We start from the raw sequence: 19875 nt of genomic DNA, 5'->3' as shown, positions 1-19875 counted from the left end.
TCACCTGAGAGTCCTTCTGATAATGCACACCTTGAAGCTGTGTGATGGTCTTTCCCAAAGAGGACTCTCCTCCAAAGTACGACCATTCTAATATCTGTACTAATATCAAGTGAACACAATGGGACTTAGTTCAAGTTAGTTACAGAGTTGCAGCCTGAGTGACAGTGTTCATATTCCACCAGATTCCATCCTTAACTATGAATACTCATTGCTACTAATTTTAGAAGAAAAAAAGGCACTTGGTAGCTGGGAAATTAACTATTTTCTGCATTCTCAATTTGTGATGTTTTTGGCAGAGGAGTAAGCTCTGCCCGCATTCTCCATCAAGAAATCCCTCTTTACTCTTTTAAATGAATCTCACGAAAAGAAATACATTTGATTCCAATAATCTGTGTTAAAATACCTGGATGAGGTGCAATAGGACAGTTGGGCATCCATATCAAAATACTATAACAGTCAGTGACCAGAAATCCAATATAATAAATAAAGCCTAATATGTAACAAAACGTTCATTGAATTCTTAGACATAAGCGAGGTTATCATGACCTTTTCATGGTGTCATTAAATGCTGTATTTACCTGGGGAAAAAGACAATCCTCTCTCCAAAAGAAGAGTAGACAGAAAAGAAATTAGAAGCGCAAAACTCCTGTGCAATGCCCAGTTTCCTTATCTTACCAAACTTGGGTAGTCAACTCCAGCTGAAACCAGTCCCTCCCATAATGATATTCATGTGACTGCCAGAAGGACCAATATATACAAATGCTTACATCCTGCTAGCCAATCTCAGATACATATGCAAACTTTGGTGGTTGTGTGTATCTGTAGCTTTTGACTCTTTGTGAACAATGGACATCGTTTTGCCAATTGCTTGTTGATAACTGCTTCTTTGACTTTTGTAACCCTGTGTGACATCAGTAGGGCGAGGATATCTATGACCTAAAAATGTTAGAAATATGCAAGCATTTATGACCTTAAAACCATTTAAATATGACCAATTAAACCAAAAATATGACTTTTGAAGCAAAAATATGACTTTACCATTTTTCTGAAATTAGCACCCAATTTTTAAAAATCTGTGCTTACACACACACACAAATTAAAAGGTTTATTCTTCTTCACTTCCAGTGCAGAAGTGCTAGTTTTGAAGGAATCAGATGAACATTTTGAGAGTAAAATGGTCATCCCTGGGTTAGTTTGTCATTGACAGCAGAATTGCATTGAATGACCATATGCATCTTGAGGTTATCAAACTCAAAATTCCTTCTGTTGTCCCCCAGTATGTTCTGTATCTGTAGAAACTCCATTCGACATCACAGGAGGTTATCAGAACAAATTTGAAAAAACCAAACTCACCTGGAGAAAATTCTGGCTCAAAGTCTTCAAATTTTGCTTTGAGTCCATTTAGAACATTACTTATTTTGCAAAGTGTTGAATAACCCAGATTAGATTGCAGCACTCTTTGCAGTTTATCACTAATTTTTTCAGCCGCTTTCCCCTTTGCTTGCTTTAAATCAAATTGGGGGCTCCTGGGTATCTGGGAATTTATCATCTTTGACTCTGGATGGGGTTGCACTGCCCCAGAGAGATCTGGTATGGAGCCTGGGGGTTCTCCCGGACTCATGGCTCCTGCTCAAAGAGCAGGTGGCAGCTGTGGGCAGGTAAGACTTTGCACAGCTTCATGTTGAGCACCAGCTACACCCTTTCCTGGATTGAGAGTCCCTCCAGTCAGTCACTCATGCCCTAGTCATCTCCGATATAGACTACTGTAATGCGCTCTACATGGGGCTACCCTTGAAGAGTATCCGGAAGCTACAGCTGGTCCAGAATGCAGCTGCGTGAGCAGTCTAAGGAGTCCCAAGGAGGGCACACATAAAACCATTGCTGCGCGAGTTTCACTGGTTGCCAGTTTGCTTCCAGGTACAATTCAAGGTGTTGGTTATCACATTTAAAGCCCTACATGGCATGGGTCCAGGTTACCTGAGGGACCGCCTCACCCCCATTGGATCAACCCATCCCACCCGGTCAAGCAGAGAGGCCATGCTATGGACCCTGTCCATGAGGGATTGCCAATTGGCAGGGTCCAGGAGGAGGGCCTTCTCTGCCATCGCGCCCGCCCTTTAGAATAAGTTACCCTAGAGGTAAGACAGGTCCCCACTCTCCTGGCCTTCAGGAAGGGGGTTAAAACCTGGTTATACCACCTGGCTTGGGGTGGGAGGGGTGATAGCATGCATGGAGGTGGTTGGCACCGGGATGGTGCCAATGGTAAGATCTTGATTTGCCATCTTGTATTTATATTTTATGTTTGTATTTTTATATTTATGTTATACACACACACACACTGTATTTTTTAATATGTTATTCTTTTTATTGTAAACTATCCAGAGTCGTCGTATACGAGTTGGGCAATCAAGAAGTTCAATCAATCAATCAATTTTTTCTTCAATCAGCCTTCCCAATGATCCAGATTTCACAGCCTTATGTTACAATTGGGAAACCATGACCTAGACAATACATAGCTTTCTTTTTATGGGTAATAGCTCTGAACTTTAATATTTTCTCTAGATCTATCAGTTTTCTTCCAAGTAGCAGGCATTTCTTTGCATTATGGCTACAGTCACCATCAATGTGAATTTTTCAGGCTAGGAAATCTCTTATTAGTTACTATTTTATGAAGACTAAAAGTTGTAATCCGGATCTTTTATAATCTTGAGATCTAGTAGGTCTCTAAGGCAGCTAATTAGACTTATTGGTTAATGGTATGACTAGATTATTAACCATATTGCTGTGTGATGTCAGTGAGCTTTGTTAATAGCATTATATAATTATCAGGAATAACTATAATATAATCAGCATGTAAGAACGATATATGTGCAATATTGAGTGCCATCACACCCTTAATATCTTGAAACTGTCTAATAGAAGCTAATGGTTCAAAAACCAAATTGAAGATTAAGGAAAACATGATGCATTGTACCATGATACAACTTGATAGGTTGAGAGACAAATCCTTTTCTAATAATCCTAGCCATTGATCACAAAATCTGTAGTTTAATGAATAAAAACACTGTAGTGGAAACCTGTATCTTAGAATATACTATTTTGTTGTTTATTCGTTCAGTCGCTTCCAACTCTTCATGACTTCATGGACCAGTCCACGCCAGAGCTTCCTGTCGGTCGTCAACACCCCCAGCTCCCCCAGGGACGAGTCCGTCACCTCTAGAATATCATCCATCCACCTTGCCCTTGGTCGGCCCCTCTTCCTTTTGCCCTCCACTCTCCCTAGCATCAGCATCTTCTCCAGGGTGTCCTGTCTTCTCGTTATGTGGCCAGAGTATTTCAGTTTTGCCTTTAATATCATTCCCTCAAGTGAGCAGTCTGGCTTAATTTCCTGGAGGATGGACTGGTTTGATCTTCTTGCAGTCCAAGGCACTCGCAGAATTTTCCTCCAACACCACAGTTCAAAAGCATCGATCTTCCTTCGCTCAGCCTTCCTTATGGTCCAGCTCTCACAGCCATATGTTACTACAGGGAACACCATTGCTTTAACTATGCGGACCTTTGTTGTCAGTGTGATGTCTCTGCTCTTAACTATTTTATTGAGATTTGTCATTGCTCTTCTCCCAAGGATTAAGCGTCTTCTGATTTCCTGACTGCAGTCAGCATCTGCAGTAATCTTTGCACCTAGAAATACAAAGTCTTTCACTGCTTCTACATTTTCTCCCTCTATTTGCCAGTTATCAATCAAGCTGGTTGCCATCATCTTGGTTTTTTTGAGGTTTAGCTGCAAGCCAGCTTTTGCACTTTCAAGGGCATCTAATGAAATTAGAGTTCATTTTTATTTACTTATTTATTTATGTTTCAAATTTAGTCACCCCCCATCTCACTCAAAGAGCTACTATCTGCTGTGATATCGATAATACCAATCATTATTGTCAGATACTTGTCTATTTTTTTTTAATTGTGTTGGGTGATACTGTTTTCTATAGCCTCCTGGCCAATATTGCAGTTAATGTTTTAGCATCCAATTAAGCAAAAATATTGGTCTATAACTTGCACATATTATGGGGTCTTTCTCAGGCTCCAGTATTTCTGTGATATAAGGAAATATAATAGAAAAAATTAATGATTCATTATAGACTCCAGCAATATACTGTAGGTGCCAATAAGTCTGTAAAAGTTCTGTACCATTCCATTAGAAGTCTCTTGTGGTTCAGGGACTTTTCCCAGTTTCATGGATTACAGTGTCTCTGATTTCTTGTAATGCCAATAGTTGTGCCAATTTATTTTATCTTCATGAGAACTGTCTTCCATTTCAATATTTCCCAGGAAATTAATAATTTGCTTTTAAGAAACAGCTGTTTCAGGAGTATTCTTAACGGAGCCATAAAAGTTAATCAGAACAATTATAAAAATAACTATCTTACCTATCAGGAAAATAAAGTGTCTTTCATTGTCCCAATACTCATATTCCTTATCGATTTCAAGTTTGCTTTTAAGCTTAACTATTCTAAATGCTTTATTTGAGTATCCACTAATATAGGTTTGTCCAGTGCAGCTCTTAGGCCTCAACACTATCTATCTATCTATCTATCTATCTATCTATCTATCTATCTATCTATCTATCTATCTATCTAATTTTACCACCGCCCATCTCCCCCCTCAAAGGAGGGACTCTGAACACATTATGCTCATTGTGTAGAAAATGTGTTTCTTGCAACCTAATGATATCTGGTTGTTATTTTCCAGCTTCTTGCAGATATGTCCCTTTTTAAATATCTAAGTAATTTATATACCATCTGACTACTTTAAGTGCCATACTTCCTTGTAGATAAAATATTTCTCAAGATAGTTTCCCAGTGTTAAAGTCATCTTGCAGTGCTAATACAGAAAAAAAAAAAGTTTTAAATGGCAAATACGGATTTAAGTTGAAAATATTATACATATATTTATATGACACAGAAAGGTACCCACTCTCGCTGTGCTAACGTTACCTAAAAGAAAAAGAAAATATTTTAAACGTCTGGTTAGACTTAAGATACTGCCTGCACCATACCCTCCTCTCCCACCCCTGGGAATAAAGAATAGGAAAGTAGCTTCTAAACTCAATACAGTAGCAAAAAAGAAAAAGATGAAAGAGAAATAAAGCTGTTACTCATCAGATAAACATCAAGGCTATAAAAATTCCACAGTGACAGATGGGCTTGTAAATCTTTGATCAAGTCTTTAAGAAATGTAGACTACTGGGTATAAAAAAGGGTATATAACTTTCTTATTCCTTGTGAGTGAATGGGCCGAAACAAAACCTTTAACGTATGTATATTTCTGGAGTGAGACTTTTTATGATTATTCCCCTCTCCCAGCCTATCTGGAGACCACTCACATAACATCTTTGAAATCATGGCATGTTTTAGGATTCAGGCTTAGTAAACAGGCATCTTTATTTCTAGCCTTGAAAGCTGCCAGGCACATTTGATCTTTAATGGAAGGTACGTTTTGGTGTAGGTACATTTTGGTCCTGAATCACATACTGATGCTGTGGAATAACCCAAATTTGAAAAAGGGAGGGAGGAAGTTTTACTGGAAAACAAGAAATCAACAACTTAAATCAGTTGATTTCTAATGGTTGTTTTAAAGAGAGAAATTGCATGTTGAATATGACTTACCTATACTTTTGCTTGGCAATACATACAGTCCAAAGGTATATTGATTAAATACCATAGTCCCAATGCTGCAACAGTCTCTGAGTTACTGGCTAGTTTTGGATCTTTACAAGAAATAGCACTGGAATGAAAGCCAACAATCACAACAACAAACCAACAATTCAATTGTATAAGGAATGAAAAATTAAAATCAAAGTTAGTATTAGTTATATGAATGCATGAAAAATTAGAACATCTGGTTTTGGAGAATCAATGGGTCCAGGTGTTAAAAAGTGAAATTATTTCATCAGAAAATATTATTTTCTGTTTATTGGACCCTCCAAACTGTTTTAAAAGAGATGAAAGTTTTTTTTTTAACTCATATGATTTGGTCTTGGCCAGTTACAGTATTCTCTTGGTTTTCAGTTACTACATACAGGTAATCCTCATTTAACAATGGTAATTGGGTGTACAGGTAACCACTGAGAGTCCCACTTTGGGGGGAGATAGGCAGTAGTATACATTTGAGAAATAAATAAATGGGACCAGAATTTCTGCCACTAAGCAATGCAGTCACAAAACATGATGTCACGTGACTGCACTCCTTAGTGACAGCAGTTCCGGCAGTCCCTGGTTACCATTGTTAAGCGAGGACCTCACATGAGTGTGACTTTCGACTTCTTGCCAACTTCCCCATTAACTTTGCTTGTGGGAAGCCAGTAGGGAAGGTCGCAAATTGTGATCATGTGAAGCAGGATGCTGCAACAGTCAGAAATCCAGTCCATTTGCCAAGCATTCCGATCATGATCATGTGTCTGCGGGGGCACTGCGATGACCAGAACTTTGAGGACTGGTCATAAGTACCACTTGTTCAGGGCTGTTGTAAGTTTGAACGTTCATTGAACGAGTGGTCATTCAGTGAGGACCAAATGTAGTGATTAAAATAAACAAAAACAAATATGCATGGAGATGTAAAATTAATTTAATATTTAAGTTTAGCATTAAATTTGTACCATATGGAAACACTGCATCATCTTGTCATTTTTAGAATACAGAGACTTTCCAAAATAGATAGCAAATTTCATATCCTGGATCCATTCTTAACAATCTTTCCAGTAATATTTTTTCCCAGTTGCATAAAATTATTTTCTTTGCCATGTCCCAGACTCAATAGAACCAAAGCTCTTCATGAGATGACAAATTCCATGTTTTAAGAATAGAATTCAACATCATATTAAGATCCTTAAATACAATATTTGACATACAGGTAGTCCTCGCTTAATGTTCTTTCGCTTAGTGACTGTTCAAAGTTATGACGGCACTGAAAAAAGTGACTTGCAACTGATCCTTGCGCTTATGACCATTGAAGTGTCCTCATGGTCACGTGATCGCAATTTGGGCACTTGGCAACCATTGCACATTTATAGCAGTCGCAGCGTCCTGTGGTCACGTGATCACCATTTGTGACCTTCCCAGCTGGCTTCCAACAAGCAAAGTCAATGGGCAAGATGGCAGGAGGTCACAATGCATGGTCATGTAATGTCTTGCTTAACAACCACAGGTGATTCACTTAACAACCGCAACTGGGACTGCTGTAACTGCTGTCGCTAAGTGGGCCAGTCACGTGATGTTTTACTTAATGACTGCTTTGCTTAGCAATGGAGTTGCCAGTCCCAATTAGGGTTATTAAGCCAGGACTATCTGTATGCTATATCTGGGTTTGCTTTTTTTCACTGTATAATCACTATCTTTTTTTTTTCTGTTGGTGCTATAGTTTTTTGAATTTCACCAAAAATTAATAATTTTAGGTTTATTAATATTTAATATTGAGCAGTAAACCAGCTTCTGCACTCTCATCTTTTACTAAAAACAGATTCCTTGTTTTTTTCCAGCCATCAAAGTGATATCATTGCTGTATCAGAAGTTGTTGATCTTTCTCCTAGGGGTTTTGATTTCAATTTCAGTTTTTTCTAGTTCAGTATTTCTCCTGCATATGGTAAATAAATGTCATTATACAACTTTGGCACCTCTTTTCCCAGTTTTGAACTATTTAGTGTTCCATATTCTCTTCAACTAAACGAATAAACAACAACAACTAATACAAGTAATTGATTCCAATTTGCATTTAGCAACATTCCTCATATACCGAACATACATAAAAACCATGGAAATACACAAACACACTCCTTCTAGCAGAAACAGAGAAGAAAATAAGATGGGAATTGCAAGGGAAAGGGAGAAATAAAACTGGATGAAGATAAGAAGAAAAGAGGTGACTGACAGGAAAGGAAAGGAAAGGAAAGGAAAGGAAATTGAAACAAGGTCCATTTAGGGATTAAATTCACCATGCAAGTAACTTTTTATCAGCTAATCTTTAAAGGTATCCATGCTTTCTAGCAGCTGTAGTTACTCAACTATGGCATTTCTCAACTAAGATATCATCCTCTCAATTCACAGGTAATTATTTTGGAAAAAAGATTTTCTCTGGAAGATCATTTCTCTTGCCTTTATCAAAATCCACAGCTTGAGTTCTGTGTGCATTTTGCTTCTGATTACCCACATCTGTAATTATAATTAGACTAGAAAAGTATTACGAACAATCGTCTGGACTAAAATTTCCCTAAGAGAGGTTTAACCATTACACTACCTCATTTTTCAAAAAGAAAGCTACTGCTCAGCCATTGTATATACATAAAATATTCGGAGAAACATTCCAGTGGTGGCTGGTTTACATTCCCCCAATATGGAATATATTTTTACCGTCTTGTGGTGGAAAGAGAGATGTATATCTAGACAGCAGAACAAGCAAAAGAATCATGTCTGCTAAAGTATAAATGATCACATGATCAGAAAATTGGTGGTTTAAATCCCCAGTGAGAATGTTATTTTACTGTAGTCTTCAGACACAATTTATTGGAAAGCTCACAAAGATATTACTGAACCTAGAAATGGGTAGTATAATTGGAGTATCACAAAGATGAATGTCCAAATGCTTTCTGAATCCCAAATAAACCCAAAGGGAAAATATTTTCACAGTTTTTGTTATATTTTATAACACATCTTTTGTTATAGTTTTGTTATATTTTTAGTGCTTATTTAAAGTATTTATAGCCCAACTACTCTTTAGAAGATTTCATGATGGCTTACAATCTATAGAAACAAGCTAAAACAATAAAACCAAATAAAATTAATAGTGAATTAGTTTAAAACATACAATGGTCAACAGAGAAGCACTTAAAGGACTGATGGCACAATCAGGGTATGGAAGTGAAGTTCTGAGTGCAAGATTAAAGTCAAGGCTTCATATGGTACTGGAGGGCAAGTAATGTGCCAGCTGGTTTCAGAGAGAAACATGTTGCACAGCCAGGATGCCATGACATGAAAGCCCTCTCTTCATTCCCACATAATGTATTCTCCCAGCAGTAGGATGCTGGGGGGGGGCTCCCCCTGCAGATGTTTGGGTAGGCAGTTACTGGGAGAAGTACGTCCTCAAGTATCAGGGTCCTGAACCATTTAGCCTATCTTTCAGGGCACACTTCCCTCACAGGATGATAAAACAGATGGAAGTGGAAAGGGATGCATCCCAGAGATTTTACTAGTGAATTGCTAATTTTCAGCTTTACATTTCCTGGGAAGCCCAGTGGGGCAATGAAAGCAGTAACAAGACTTCTCTGTAGAATGGCTGTTATAACTATTCTTGGCAATTGGCAATTGTCATGACTGCCTGTATGAGTCCAGGTTCATAGATCTGAAGCAGGAACTCTAGGTTACTTGTATAGACAATCATGTAACTATGAAGTGCCCAACTGTCTGTCTTGTGTGATGAGCTGAAGACAGTGATAGCTGCTTCCTACTCCCCAGTGGGTGTGCCCTGTGGAGGTTCCAGTGGAGTGTCTGATAGGTGGTCAGCATCTGTGTCCATATCAAAAGGGATTTATTTTTATGGTATAGCTCTCTTTAAAACAAAACAGTTTAGTTTGCAACATACTTTGGGAAACAAGGACAGATCCAGCTGCCTGTTATTTTTTATCTTTTTCCTTAAAGATCTCTCCTATCTTGCCCCTGTGATGACTGGTACTATTGGTTTGGTGTGATAGGCATGATACATTTTGCCAAAGACTGTTGGTGATGTGCTACCTGAGTCCCATTTGAACTAAGTATTTTTAGATTTAATATAAAGTCTGCTTAGTAAGAAATACAGAGAAACGTGAATCTTCAGCATTCACAAAGGCTGAAAGTGCAGTCTGTTTTTACCCTGTCTTCTCCCATGTTTAGATAGTCAGAGGGAAAGTTTTCATGTCTTTTTAAAGAATGACCAGTCATTTGTTTTTCAGACTCATTTGCCACTATTTCTGCATTTTGAGATAGATATTAGAAATACTTTATATATAATAAAATCAAATATGCATATCTGATATTCATACACATGTCAATTAAGAATACTGTATATAGCATGTTTCTAGTGTTTTATTGAAAGGAGACTGAAATATGTATACACTATTGTCAGATTTTTGTGCAGACTATAAATGCAAAAAGGGACAAAATTATCCAAGAGTGTGCTTTTGATGAGAATACTTTCTCATTATTTTATCCCAATAATTACTACTGATTACCAGCTACCCAGAAAAATTTCCCATGAGAAGTGTGCAAAACTTGCCAACTTGATTTTGGAATAACCTTGCTCTTGAACCTTTTCAAATAATTCTTGAGAAATACACTGGTTTCTATAAAAAGTCTCTGAAACTGATGTGTCCCTCTGGCTTTCCTCCTAAACACTCTCATTCCTTACTTGCCTGTTTTGCAAAGGGAAGAATAAAGGGAACTGGTAAGAGTAAATAAATAGGTCTTGCTCCCTAAATGAGCTGTAAGTGTGAACTTCCAACAGAACTGTTTAATATGAGTCTCGATATTGACAGAATCCGTTTTATGGATTTCAGATCGCGTTCTGGAGTGTGAGGTCCCATTAAAAAAAAGAGTTTCTGAGTTATATAGTTGTATAGATTTCAGAGTGGCTTATACTGTATTTCCCTATGGTTCTGTTACTTCCATGGAAGGGGCAGCTCTTCCAGAGAGGTTGCGCAGATACATCTGGGTTGACACACAGAGAAAAAAATCAATCTATAAGAGATCATGCGTTACTAAGTAACTTACTGAATGTTTGGCATAAATATAGGAAAAGAATAAGCCTGGGCTTTTCCCTTCTTGCTTTGTTATTTGATGGTGATGGTGATGATGATGATGAAAAATTTGCTGAGTGGAGAGATAATTTATTTAGATTACAAGATGAGCCAGTTTGGTCTAGTGGTTAAGGCATCAGGCTGGAAACCAGGAGACTGTGAGTTCTAGTCCTGCCTTAGGCATGAAAGCCAGCTGGGTGACCTTGGGCCAGTCACACTCTCTCAGCCCAACTCACCTCACAGGGTTGTTGTTGTGAGGAAAATAGGAGGAGGAAGGAGTATTAGGTATGTTCGCCACCTTGAGATATTTATAAAAACAATAAAGGCAGGATAGAAAATAAATAAATGTAATTGATAATACAACAAAGATAAGTTCTCTTGAGTCTCTTACTACACAGGGTTCTTCTACATTTAATCACTTTCCATATTTTCAAATAAGCAGTGCAGCAATAAAAGAATTACAGAAACAAGGGGGAATATTGAGAAATTTGACCAAATTTGAAAATCTTATGTCATATTGATCATTTATTAGACATGATTTGTAATTTACTAGTGAAGAATGACTTGGAATCTGAACAAGTCAAAGACTGTATGATTAAATGGGTGCATAATATGAAGATGCAGCAGTGGGAATTTCAATGGAAGAAGTCAAATTTACTTCAAATATTATACACAGAGAGAATTGTATAAGATGTTTTACCTATATTATTCCAGTTCTGATCACTAAAATGAATAATACTTTTTCTAAAAACCGTTGGAAATGTAACTAGCAGGTTGGATCCTTCTTTCATATGTGGTGGCTGTGCTGTAAAATCCAATATTGGAAGATAATTTACTGTAGAATGGAACAATTTTGTAAAGCTGAAATCACATTGCAATCTGAGAGATTTGTATTAAATTTTACTAAACCATATATTACTTCAAAATATATTGAATTGGCATTGTATATGTTAAAGGCTACAAGGATTTTATATGCCTTTTATAGGAAAAGACCTTTGATTCCTTCTTTGGAAGAATGGCTAACTAAATTGTGGATATATGCTTGATGTCTAGAATAACTTTGTATTTAAAAAATAAATCTGACACTGAATTTAATTTTAATTGGAAATTGTTCTTCAGCGACAATTGTGCCACATCCAAAATTTGGGTTTTAGAGACCATATTTTAATTTGATGTTTAATTTATTGTATTGATGGAATGCATTATGAACTACCTATAGTTTTCTTTCAGTGATATGAGCAATGTTAACCAAACATTTTTTAGCTTAATGATTAACAGGGACACATGGATCTGGACTAGAAAATGGATAAGAAATGTCTCATAGTACTATAAGCTTCTAATGAAGTATTAGCATATTTTACTTTTATGATATTTCAAATTCGTTGCTATCTGCCTGTATTCCTCTCTCTCTACCTGATTTTCTTATTTATACAACCTATTTCTTACATTTCTTTAAATATATAATACAGAAATGAAAAAAGAGACAAACATGAATATCCACTTCTTTCCTCTCCCTCCCTTATTTCTCTTGTGTGATGAAAAGTTCTTGGAAATTCACTGTCTTTGTATGTTTTTTTTTTCCTTGTGACTAACATAGGGGTTTGTTGTTTGGTGCCTTCAAGTCAGTTTTTGACTCCTGGTGACTGCCTGGACTAGTCCCTGCAGTTTTCTTGGCAAGGTTTTTCAGAGGTGATTTGCCCTTGGCTGCTTCCTAGGGCTGAGAGTGTGTGACCGGCCCAAGGTCACCCAGCTGGCTTTGTGCCTCAGGCAGGACTAGAACTCTGTCTCCTGGTTTCTAGCCTGATGTCATAACCACCACACCAAACTGGCTCTCTAACACAGTTCCACAGTTTTTTTTAAAAAAAAAAATCTGTTTGCTCTTCTGCCCATTGCAATATCCTGATTTGCAACCCACCAAGGGCCATTTCCTGCTTTCACTTAACTACAGGTCCTAGGTTAATGATCACTTGTTCAGTGACTGTTTGAAGTTACAACAGCGCTGAATGAGTGGTACTCACGGCCAGTCCTCAAAATTCCAGCTCTCCCAGCATCCCTGCGGTCACGTGATTGCAATCTGGGCACTTGGCAACCAGCTTGCACTTACAACGGTTGCAGCATCCCTCAGTCAAGTAAAGTCAATGGAACTGGCAGGGAAGGTCGCAAGTCAGTCCAGTAAGTCACTCGCAACCACCGCCTCACTAGCCACCCGCACACCCTCCCCTGCCCAGCAGCAGCCACTTAGCTGCCCACTGGCCTGCTTGTGAGCCACCTGGGACTTGTGAATTCCTGTGGGTTCCCCATTGACTTTTGCTTGTGGGAAGCTGGCAGGAAGTTGCAAGGAGGTCCTCACTTAACAACCTGCAATCCTAGCTGAACGATGGCAATGAGGAGTGCCAGGATTGCTGTTGCTAAACGATGCAGTCACATGATGTTGCGTTTTATGACCACATCACTTAGTGATGGAAATTCCAGTCCCGATTACTGTAGTTAAGTGAGGACCACCTGTACAGCATAAACATGCCCCAGCAACATCGTTTTTCTGTTGGGTCTCCATGATGTTGCGCTCAATTTGTGCCCAGATTATGAGTGACACAGACTTAAGTTGTTCTTAGCTGGAGAGGCATTAGTAATATTCTGATATCACCCAAAGGCAGCCAAAGCACGTATAAAACTTCTTAGAACTTATCCCCTTAAAGTTAGGTTGGGTGACAGAACTTGAAACTGAAGCAAGGGAGAGAAAACTGGAAAACTATGAATTCCACTTCTCCCTTAAGCCTGGAAACTGGCTGAGTGATACTGGGCCACTCATTCTTTCTCAGGCCAAGCCAGATCAGAGGGGTTTTGTTGCGGGGTGGGGACATAGGAGGAAAAATTGAACAGCAAATTTCATGCCAGTGTAGTTTCCTGCTGATTCAAGGAAATTGATATAATAAATAAAGTAAACTGAATTGATATAATAAATGTTTTGGGTTACCTGGAATAGAATTACAGTACATTGATAAGGTAGAACTTTATCAGTTTGCTGTTGGTCTGTTTTTACTTTGCAAAGAAAAAAACATCACATGTTTTGGATTTTGTTTCTAAACAGGACAGCTGGGAAATCATAGAAGGGCTTCGTGGAGTCATGAATTACACACAGGAACCGCAGAAGCAGGAAGGCTACCTGCTGAAAAAAAGGAAATGGCCTCTAAAAGGTTGGCACAAGGTGAGAATCAACCTACATCCCTGGCATTTGTTGCCAATGCCATTAAAAACGTTTGGTCTGCAGTCCTTTCTAAAAGGCTGGCTGGGAGAGTACTGCAGCTGTTTAAAAGTAAATTTTACTGCAGTATTTTGTCCTTCCTGATTAAAAGTGTTTGTTTCTGTATTACAGAGGTGCTTCTTTCTGGACAAAGGGATTTTGAAATATGCAAAGAACCCAACCGATGTAAGTGCTTCAGTGTGCAGATGTTGTCATGTAAAATAATGTGATGGCAGCTTCAGAGTTTGGTGAAAGAAATAAATGATTGTTTCCAATAGATATCAGGAAGAAAGAGGTAATTCTGAAAATCAGCATCTTCTGTTATTCTCTCCTAAACCAAATTAAGTAATTTTAAATGTCTTTTGCCAGATAGAGAAAGGGAAGCTGCATGGATGTATAGATGTTGGCCTTTCAGTGATGTCTGTGAAGAAATCAACTAAATGTATAGATTTGGATACTGAGGAACACATTTATCATTTGAAGGTAATCCTAGTTAAGTAATAGGGATATATTCTGAAGCTAAAAATATTTCATGGATCCTAGATACCTCTATATGCAGGCTCAGAAGCCTCTTGAAGCTACTGTGTACAGTAACACATACCTTTGCAGTTTGCTTAAAATGCACCTTCACCATTTAATCTTTAGTAGCTTTTCTTCTCCACATATGTTCATATTTAGCAAAGACACTGCAACCAGATAGGGCCGCCTTTGTGACCAAAGATGTGAAATTGGTTGTTAATACTGACGAGGCTTTAACTTTGGACACAAAGTGTCAGATTTTTCTGTATATGTAATAATTTAATTTGTTCCCATGGTAAGTGGTTGATGAAGGTGGGTTTGGGAGAAAACAGATGAGCATAATTTAACTACTTAATATAATTAAAGCTTGGAATGAAGTGTATCATAGATAATGTCATAGATACATCACTATGTAGTTTGTTTATTATCCTGTTTCAGGTGAAAATGCATGTTTGGTGTAGCACATTGTATCAGCAAATAAGAACTATGTTAGATCTACATGTAATCTTGTTGGACAGAATGAACCAGAAATCCTTTTGCTTTTCAACAGTATGTGCACAAATAAGATAAATTAGGCTTCCACTACTGACATTACTCTTTTCCTATGGTTTTTCAAAGGCCTGATGTGGTAAATGCTCAGTTCCAGACTTTGTGGGGTCTTCTATTTAGCTTTTTATTCAGAGCAGATTGGGAGGAAAGGAGAATTTTTAACTTCTGTTTTTCCTGTGGTTCTCAAATCGATATTTATGTAGTTTTGGCTATAGATGAAGCCATAGACTGCATTTGATGATCTTGGTAAACAAAACAGACTCTTACCCGAACCATCCCCAAAGCGGGTATATTTGAGAAGCTTTTTTAAAATTAATTTTTGCATTGAAGTCTCTGGCCAGATTTCTGCTTGTGTATGATGCAACTTAAAACTCAAAAAAAAAAAACAGGTAGAAAGTAGAATGCTGAGGGAGGTATGGCTTTGTTTTTGCTTTGCTGGCCTGATTGGTTACTTGGAAAATTTTAAAAATCCTTCTGCAACTGAAAGGCAGCAAGTGACCAAACCTTTGAGCAACTTCCTATTCTTCTTGTTTGGTAATCAACCAATATCTTCTGCTTTTTTGTGCTTTTGTGTACCTGTTCCAGGTCCTTGTTTGCTGTTATAAATACTGTATATTTCTGCTTTCATATTTCCCTTAGCCCTCCACTTACTATCTCTTCAGTTGAAAAGCAGAACTAATTACAAGGACTTCACTAAGAAAGCAAATCTATTTCATGTGCTGCAGTAAATCTTCTGCTTTCTGTATTCCTAAGGAGAAGCATTAGTTTGTCCTCATGGCAAAGCAGCTCAGGCTAAAAACAATACAGTATTTGGGGAGAATTATTGCTTTATTGATTATTTTAACCTAACTGGGGAAAGTAAGTAAGACCATATGGTATATTTATGTTGGGATTTAGTAATTATTGTTTCTGTCATCTTCAATACTCTTCCAGGCAAAATCTCAGGAAGTCTTTGATGAATGGGTAGCAAAACTGCGTTATCATAGAATGTATCGTCAAAATGAAATTTCCATGTTTCCATATGATATCAACAATCATTTCTTCTCAGCTTCAACCTCTATTGCAGATTCAGTAACTGGTCTTTTGGAATCAACAGCAAACAAAAAGGTAGAATCTGTTTGAACTATAGATTAAGGGCATCCATTTAGGGATTAATTTAGTTTGATAATTGTATGGAATACAACAAACAATGAGTGGAATTTGAGGAACATCTATAACATGTAGACAGAAACCATTATCAAAATGTTAATTGGCTCTTTGTGAGTTCTCAGGATTTGATGAAAGACACAATTCAATCTTGTGCATTTTTGTTCTGTTTTAATTAGTATAGCAAACTGTAGAACAAAATAGGTTTTTGTTTTTAGCCAGCATTCCTTTGAAAGGTTATTTATGGCTAGATAAGCAAGCCTGGACTCTTCCATGTTCTGCCCATTTTTACTGATAACTAGTAGGGAAGGAATGAGGTCATGGCCTGAAATTTAAGATGCATTGTAAAATGAACTCTTTTCCTCTTAAATGTTCTCTGATGACATATGTGTGCACTCTATATTGTTGATTTAACATATATGTTCATTGCTGTACTTTTAAGCACCCTAACGACCTCTATTTAGAGCATTGTTTCTCAACTTTAGTAACTTTAAGATGTCTGGACTTCAACTCCAGGATTCCCCAGCCACCATCTTAAAGTTGCCAAGATTGAGAAACACTGATTTAGAGTTAGGAAAAGGGCCAAAAATACTGGCTCAGTCTCTGGCTTTTAGTACTTGGTATCTCTCTTTTCCTCCCATTTCATTCTTCTGGCTCCCCCTACACCAAATAGATTCTGTCCCATGCTAATCCCCAGTCTGCAGCACCCTTCATTGACTCATAGGTTATGCAGCCTCCATCACTGGAAAACTGATATTGTTTATGAAATCTTGTCTTCATGCAACAGAGAGGCAGCATGACACCGCAAAATCCAGTGCAGGCGGGAAGTACTATGTCATTCTCTTGTTTAAACGAGTCAAAAATTCCAAACTGTTTGCAGCCATCTGAAGATATGGAAAGGTGCTCAAAAGGTAAAAAGAAAAAAGAATAATTGAAAACATTTAAATATTCTACATCTTCCAAATTTTCTTGGATGGTTCTCCATGACGTAGCTGTTATCTTACAGAGTCTACTCTCTAATCTTAAAACAAAAATTTATGCCATGTGGTATTGAAATAAATGCTGCTGATTCCTGTTTGAAGAACTTGAAAAATTACCTTAAAGAAAGCTTCAGCAATTGTGCAGGATAAGGAGACCTTAGAAGGAAAATACATTTCTCTGTGTACTTTTTGCAATAGAGTACAGGAGTCCTTTGTGTAAATTGGACTCTCTTAGAAGATTTAATGAAATATAATTCATTGTCTTTGTAGAATAGCCATATTCTGCCCAGCTTGGGGCTGTTTTGATTGTTTGATGGCAAATAAATCCTGTAAACAATAATGTGAATTTTATTTCCTTAAAAAATAAAAAACAAGATTGCCCTTACCACTTTTTAGAGAAGATGCTTCTTACTTCTTAGGAAGAAATAGGACACAAAACTATGTACTATTGGCATGGCACCATCCCTTATTATGTTTTTTTGTCCCTAACAATACATAATACTATTTTTTTCCCAGAAGTATTGATCAGTCACATATGCAGACTAACTTGAATTCTTCTCTCATATCACTTTAGACTAGGAAAGCTTCTTCTTTATATATTAAGTGGGGAGATGGGGAAGGGAGCCTTAGTTATTTAGGAAATATTGAATGAAGGATTAGCTGTTACAGCTTAATTCAAGCAAAATATCTTGTTTTGTTTATGTGTAAATCAAATTTACTACTTCAGTGTTTATTAGTTGGGGGTTACTTACATTCTTGCAGTAGAATACTAATAAGCATACTTTTATTGATAATTCTGATCTAGAGAAAGTCAGTGAAACCATATTTTTCATTTATGTTGGGATTTAGTAACAACTGTTCCTATCATCTCCCTTTTCTTCTAGGAAGTCTGATAAATGGGTAGCAAAGCTATGCCACCACAGATTGTACAGTGAAGATAATGTGATTAGTTGGCATCATTGTGCTAAAACTAAGCAATAATGCATTCATATCAACTAAGTAAATATACTAATGCTATCACAGTTTCAAGACCCAGTACTGTCTGTTAACAGTAAGAAAAACAAAGAACCTTGGGACACCCTTGAAGATTTAGTAAATTTATATCCGTTAAAGCTGTCAAGTACAGGAAGAGTCTTTGTTCTTTTTACTAATGCCCAAGGGAATAAAAAGAAACCTATTATGTTCAAGGATGGCAGCATTTTTTTTTAAAATCTCTTCACTATACTATAGTATACTATATACTTTACTATAATGATTTTAACAGATATATTTTAGAAAAACATAACATCATTTCAGGTGCTATTGATCAATAATTTTGTTAGAATAATTCACAGGATACCTATATTCTAAAATATAGAAACTGTATTCCAAATTTTCCTTTTAAATAGTTAATTCAACTATTAAATCATTGATTCTAGAAATGGTAGAATAATAAAAGCAGGAACAGAAATAGATATTGAGTAACATCTTTTACATTCTGTCATTAAATTATTCAGCAATTAAGTATAACAAAAAGTTTGGTTGTTTAGCCTATCTTTTTTGGCTTTTTCTCTTTTCCTTTTTACCAAACCAGTGAAAGCCTTTCTTTTTTTATTCCAAACAGACCTCTCCCATTGCCATAACTATCTCTTGGAGATGAGCCAGCTTTTACAAAGCATGGAAGTCCTCCATAGGACATATTCGGCACCTGCCATAAATATTCAGCAAGTAAGTTGAAGAAATTGCCATTTCTGATGGGCTCATGCTGCTTGCTAAGGCTAACTTTCTTCCCAGAGCAGTGTTTCTCAACCTTGGCCATTTTAAGATGTGTGGAGTTCAACTCCCAGCAGACCCCAGCCAGCATTGCTGGCTGAAGTATTTTGGGAGTTGAAGTCCACACATCTTAAAATGGCTAAGGTTGAGAAACACTGTCCTAGAGTGTTGATAAACGGTACGTCTCTCTTTTTCATGTGCTGTTGTAAAGGGCCTCCTCTTTGAAAGTCCAAAGAAAGAAAAAAGAACACACAGAAGATGGCGTTCCCGAGCTTTCGGTAAAGATGCTAAAGGAATGTTGCAGGTAAACAATCTCTTCTATACCTCAACTCCATTCTTTACTCTAAGAGAAAGTGTGTATACGCTGTCAAAAACTCATTTTCTCCAACACAGTTTATAGCCTTAGTTACTATTTTTACAGCAGGAGGAAATTTAATTTTGCTAGTATAAGCAGCATAGAATGGAAGTGGAGCTTCTGTTTAAATCAGCCTGTTGAGCTTTTTGGCCACTGAACTTTTAACAAATAATAAACAACATTTTATCTCCAGGATTGACTTCATCCTTCTGGAGAATGCCTACATGAACCTCATTTGGGGGCAAGCACTTTCTGTCATCCAGTGTTCCAAAATATTATCCCTTCCTTTTAATTTGTCTAAAGTAGAGATACCAGCTTATAAGAATACTACCTTCCGGGGGCGGGGGGGAGATAGACAAGTTACATTTATTCTGTCTCTGTGTGTGCAGTTTCACAGTGCACAGTATATAGGAAGGCATCGTCAGTGGTGATTCATTTGCACTTTACTATATGTGTATCTGCTCTGACAAATCTATAATCTACTGGATGAATTTGTGGCTACTAATAAATGAAAAGT

At 37.3% G+C, this 19875-nt stretch overlaps 1 protein-coding gene across 3 annotated transcripts in view; it reads left to right on the top strand.

Moving 5' to 3' along the window:
* OSBPL3 (oxysterol binding protein like 3) overlaps window positions 1-19875 on the top strand; it is a 107354-nt gene that overhangs the window by 46169 nt on the left and 41310 nt on the right. For all 3 annotated transcript variants that reach the window (XM_063303765.1, XM_063303763.1, XM_063303764.1), the window contains exons 3-9: window positions 13905-14021; window positions 14190-14243; window positions 14427-14540; window positions 16059-16232; window positions 17059-17182; window positions 18855-18958; window positions 19215-19307. In XM_063303765.1, the coding sequence (XP_063159835.1) occupies window positions 13905-14021; window positions 14190-14243; window positions 14427-14540; window positions 16059-16232; window positions 17059-17182; window positions 18855-18958; window positions 19215-19307 (780 nt within the window). The remainder of the gene's footprint in view (window positions 1-13904; window positions 14022-14189; window positions 14244-14426; window positions 14541-16058; window positions 16233-17058; window positions 17183-18854; window positions 18959-19214; window positions 19308-19875) is intronic.

Source organism: Candoia aspera, chromosome 4, assembly GCF_035149785.1.
Source record: "Candoia aspera isolate rCanAsp1 chromosome 4, rCanAsp1.hap2, whole genome shotgun sequence".
In the NCBI taxonomy this organism is placed as follows: domain Eukaryota; kingdom Metazoa; phylum Chordata; class Lepidosauria; order Squamata; family Boidae; genus Candoia; species Candoia aspera.
Note: the sequence above shows the minus strand (reverse complement) of the source record. Positions and strands in the feature narration are given on the sequence as shown.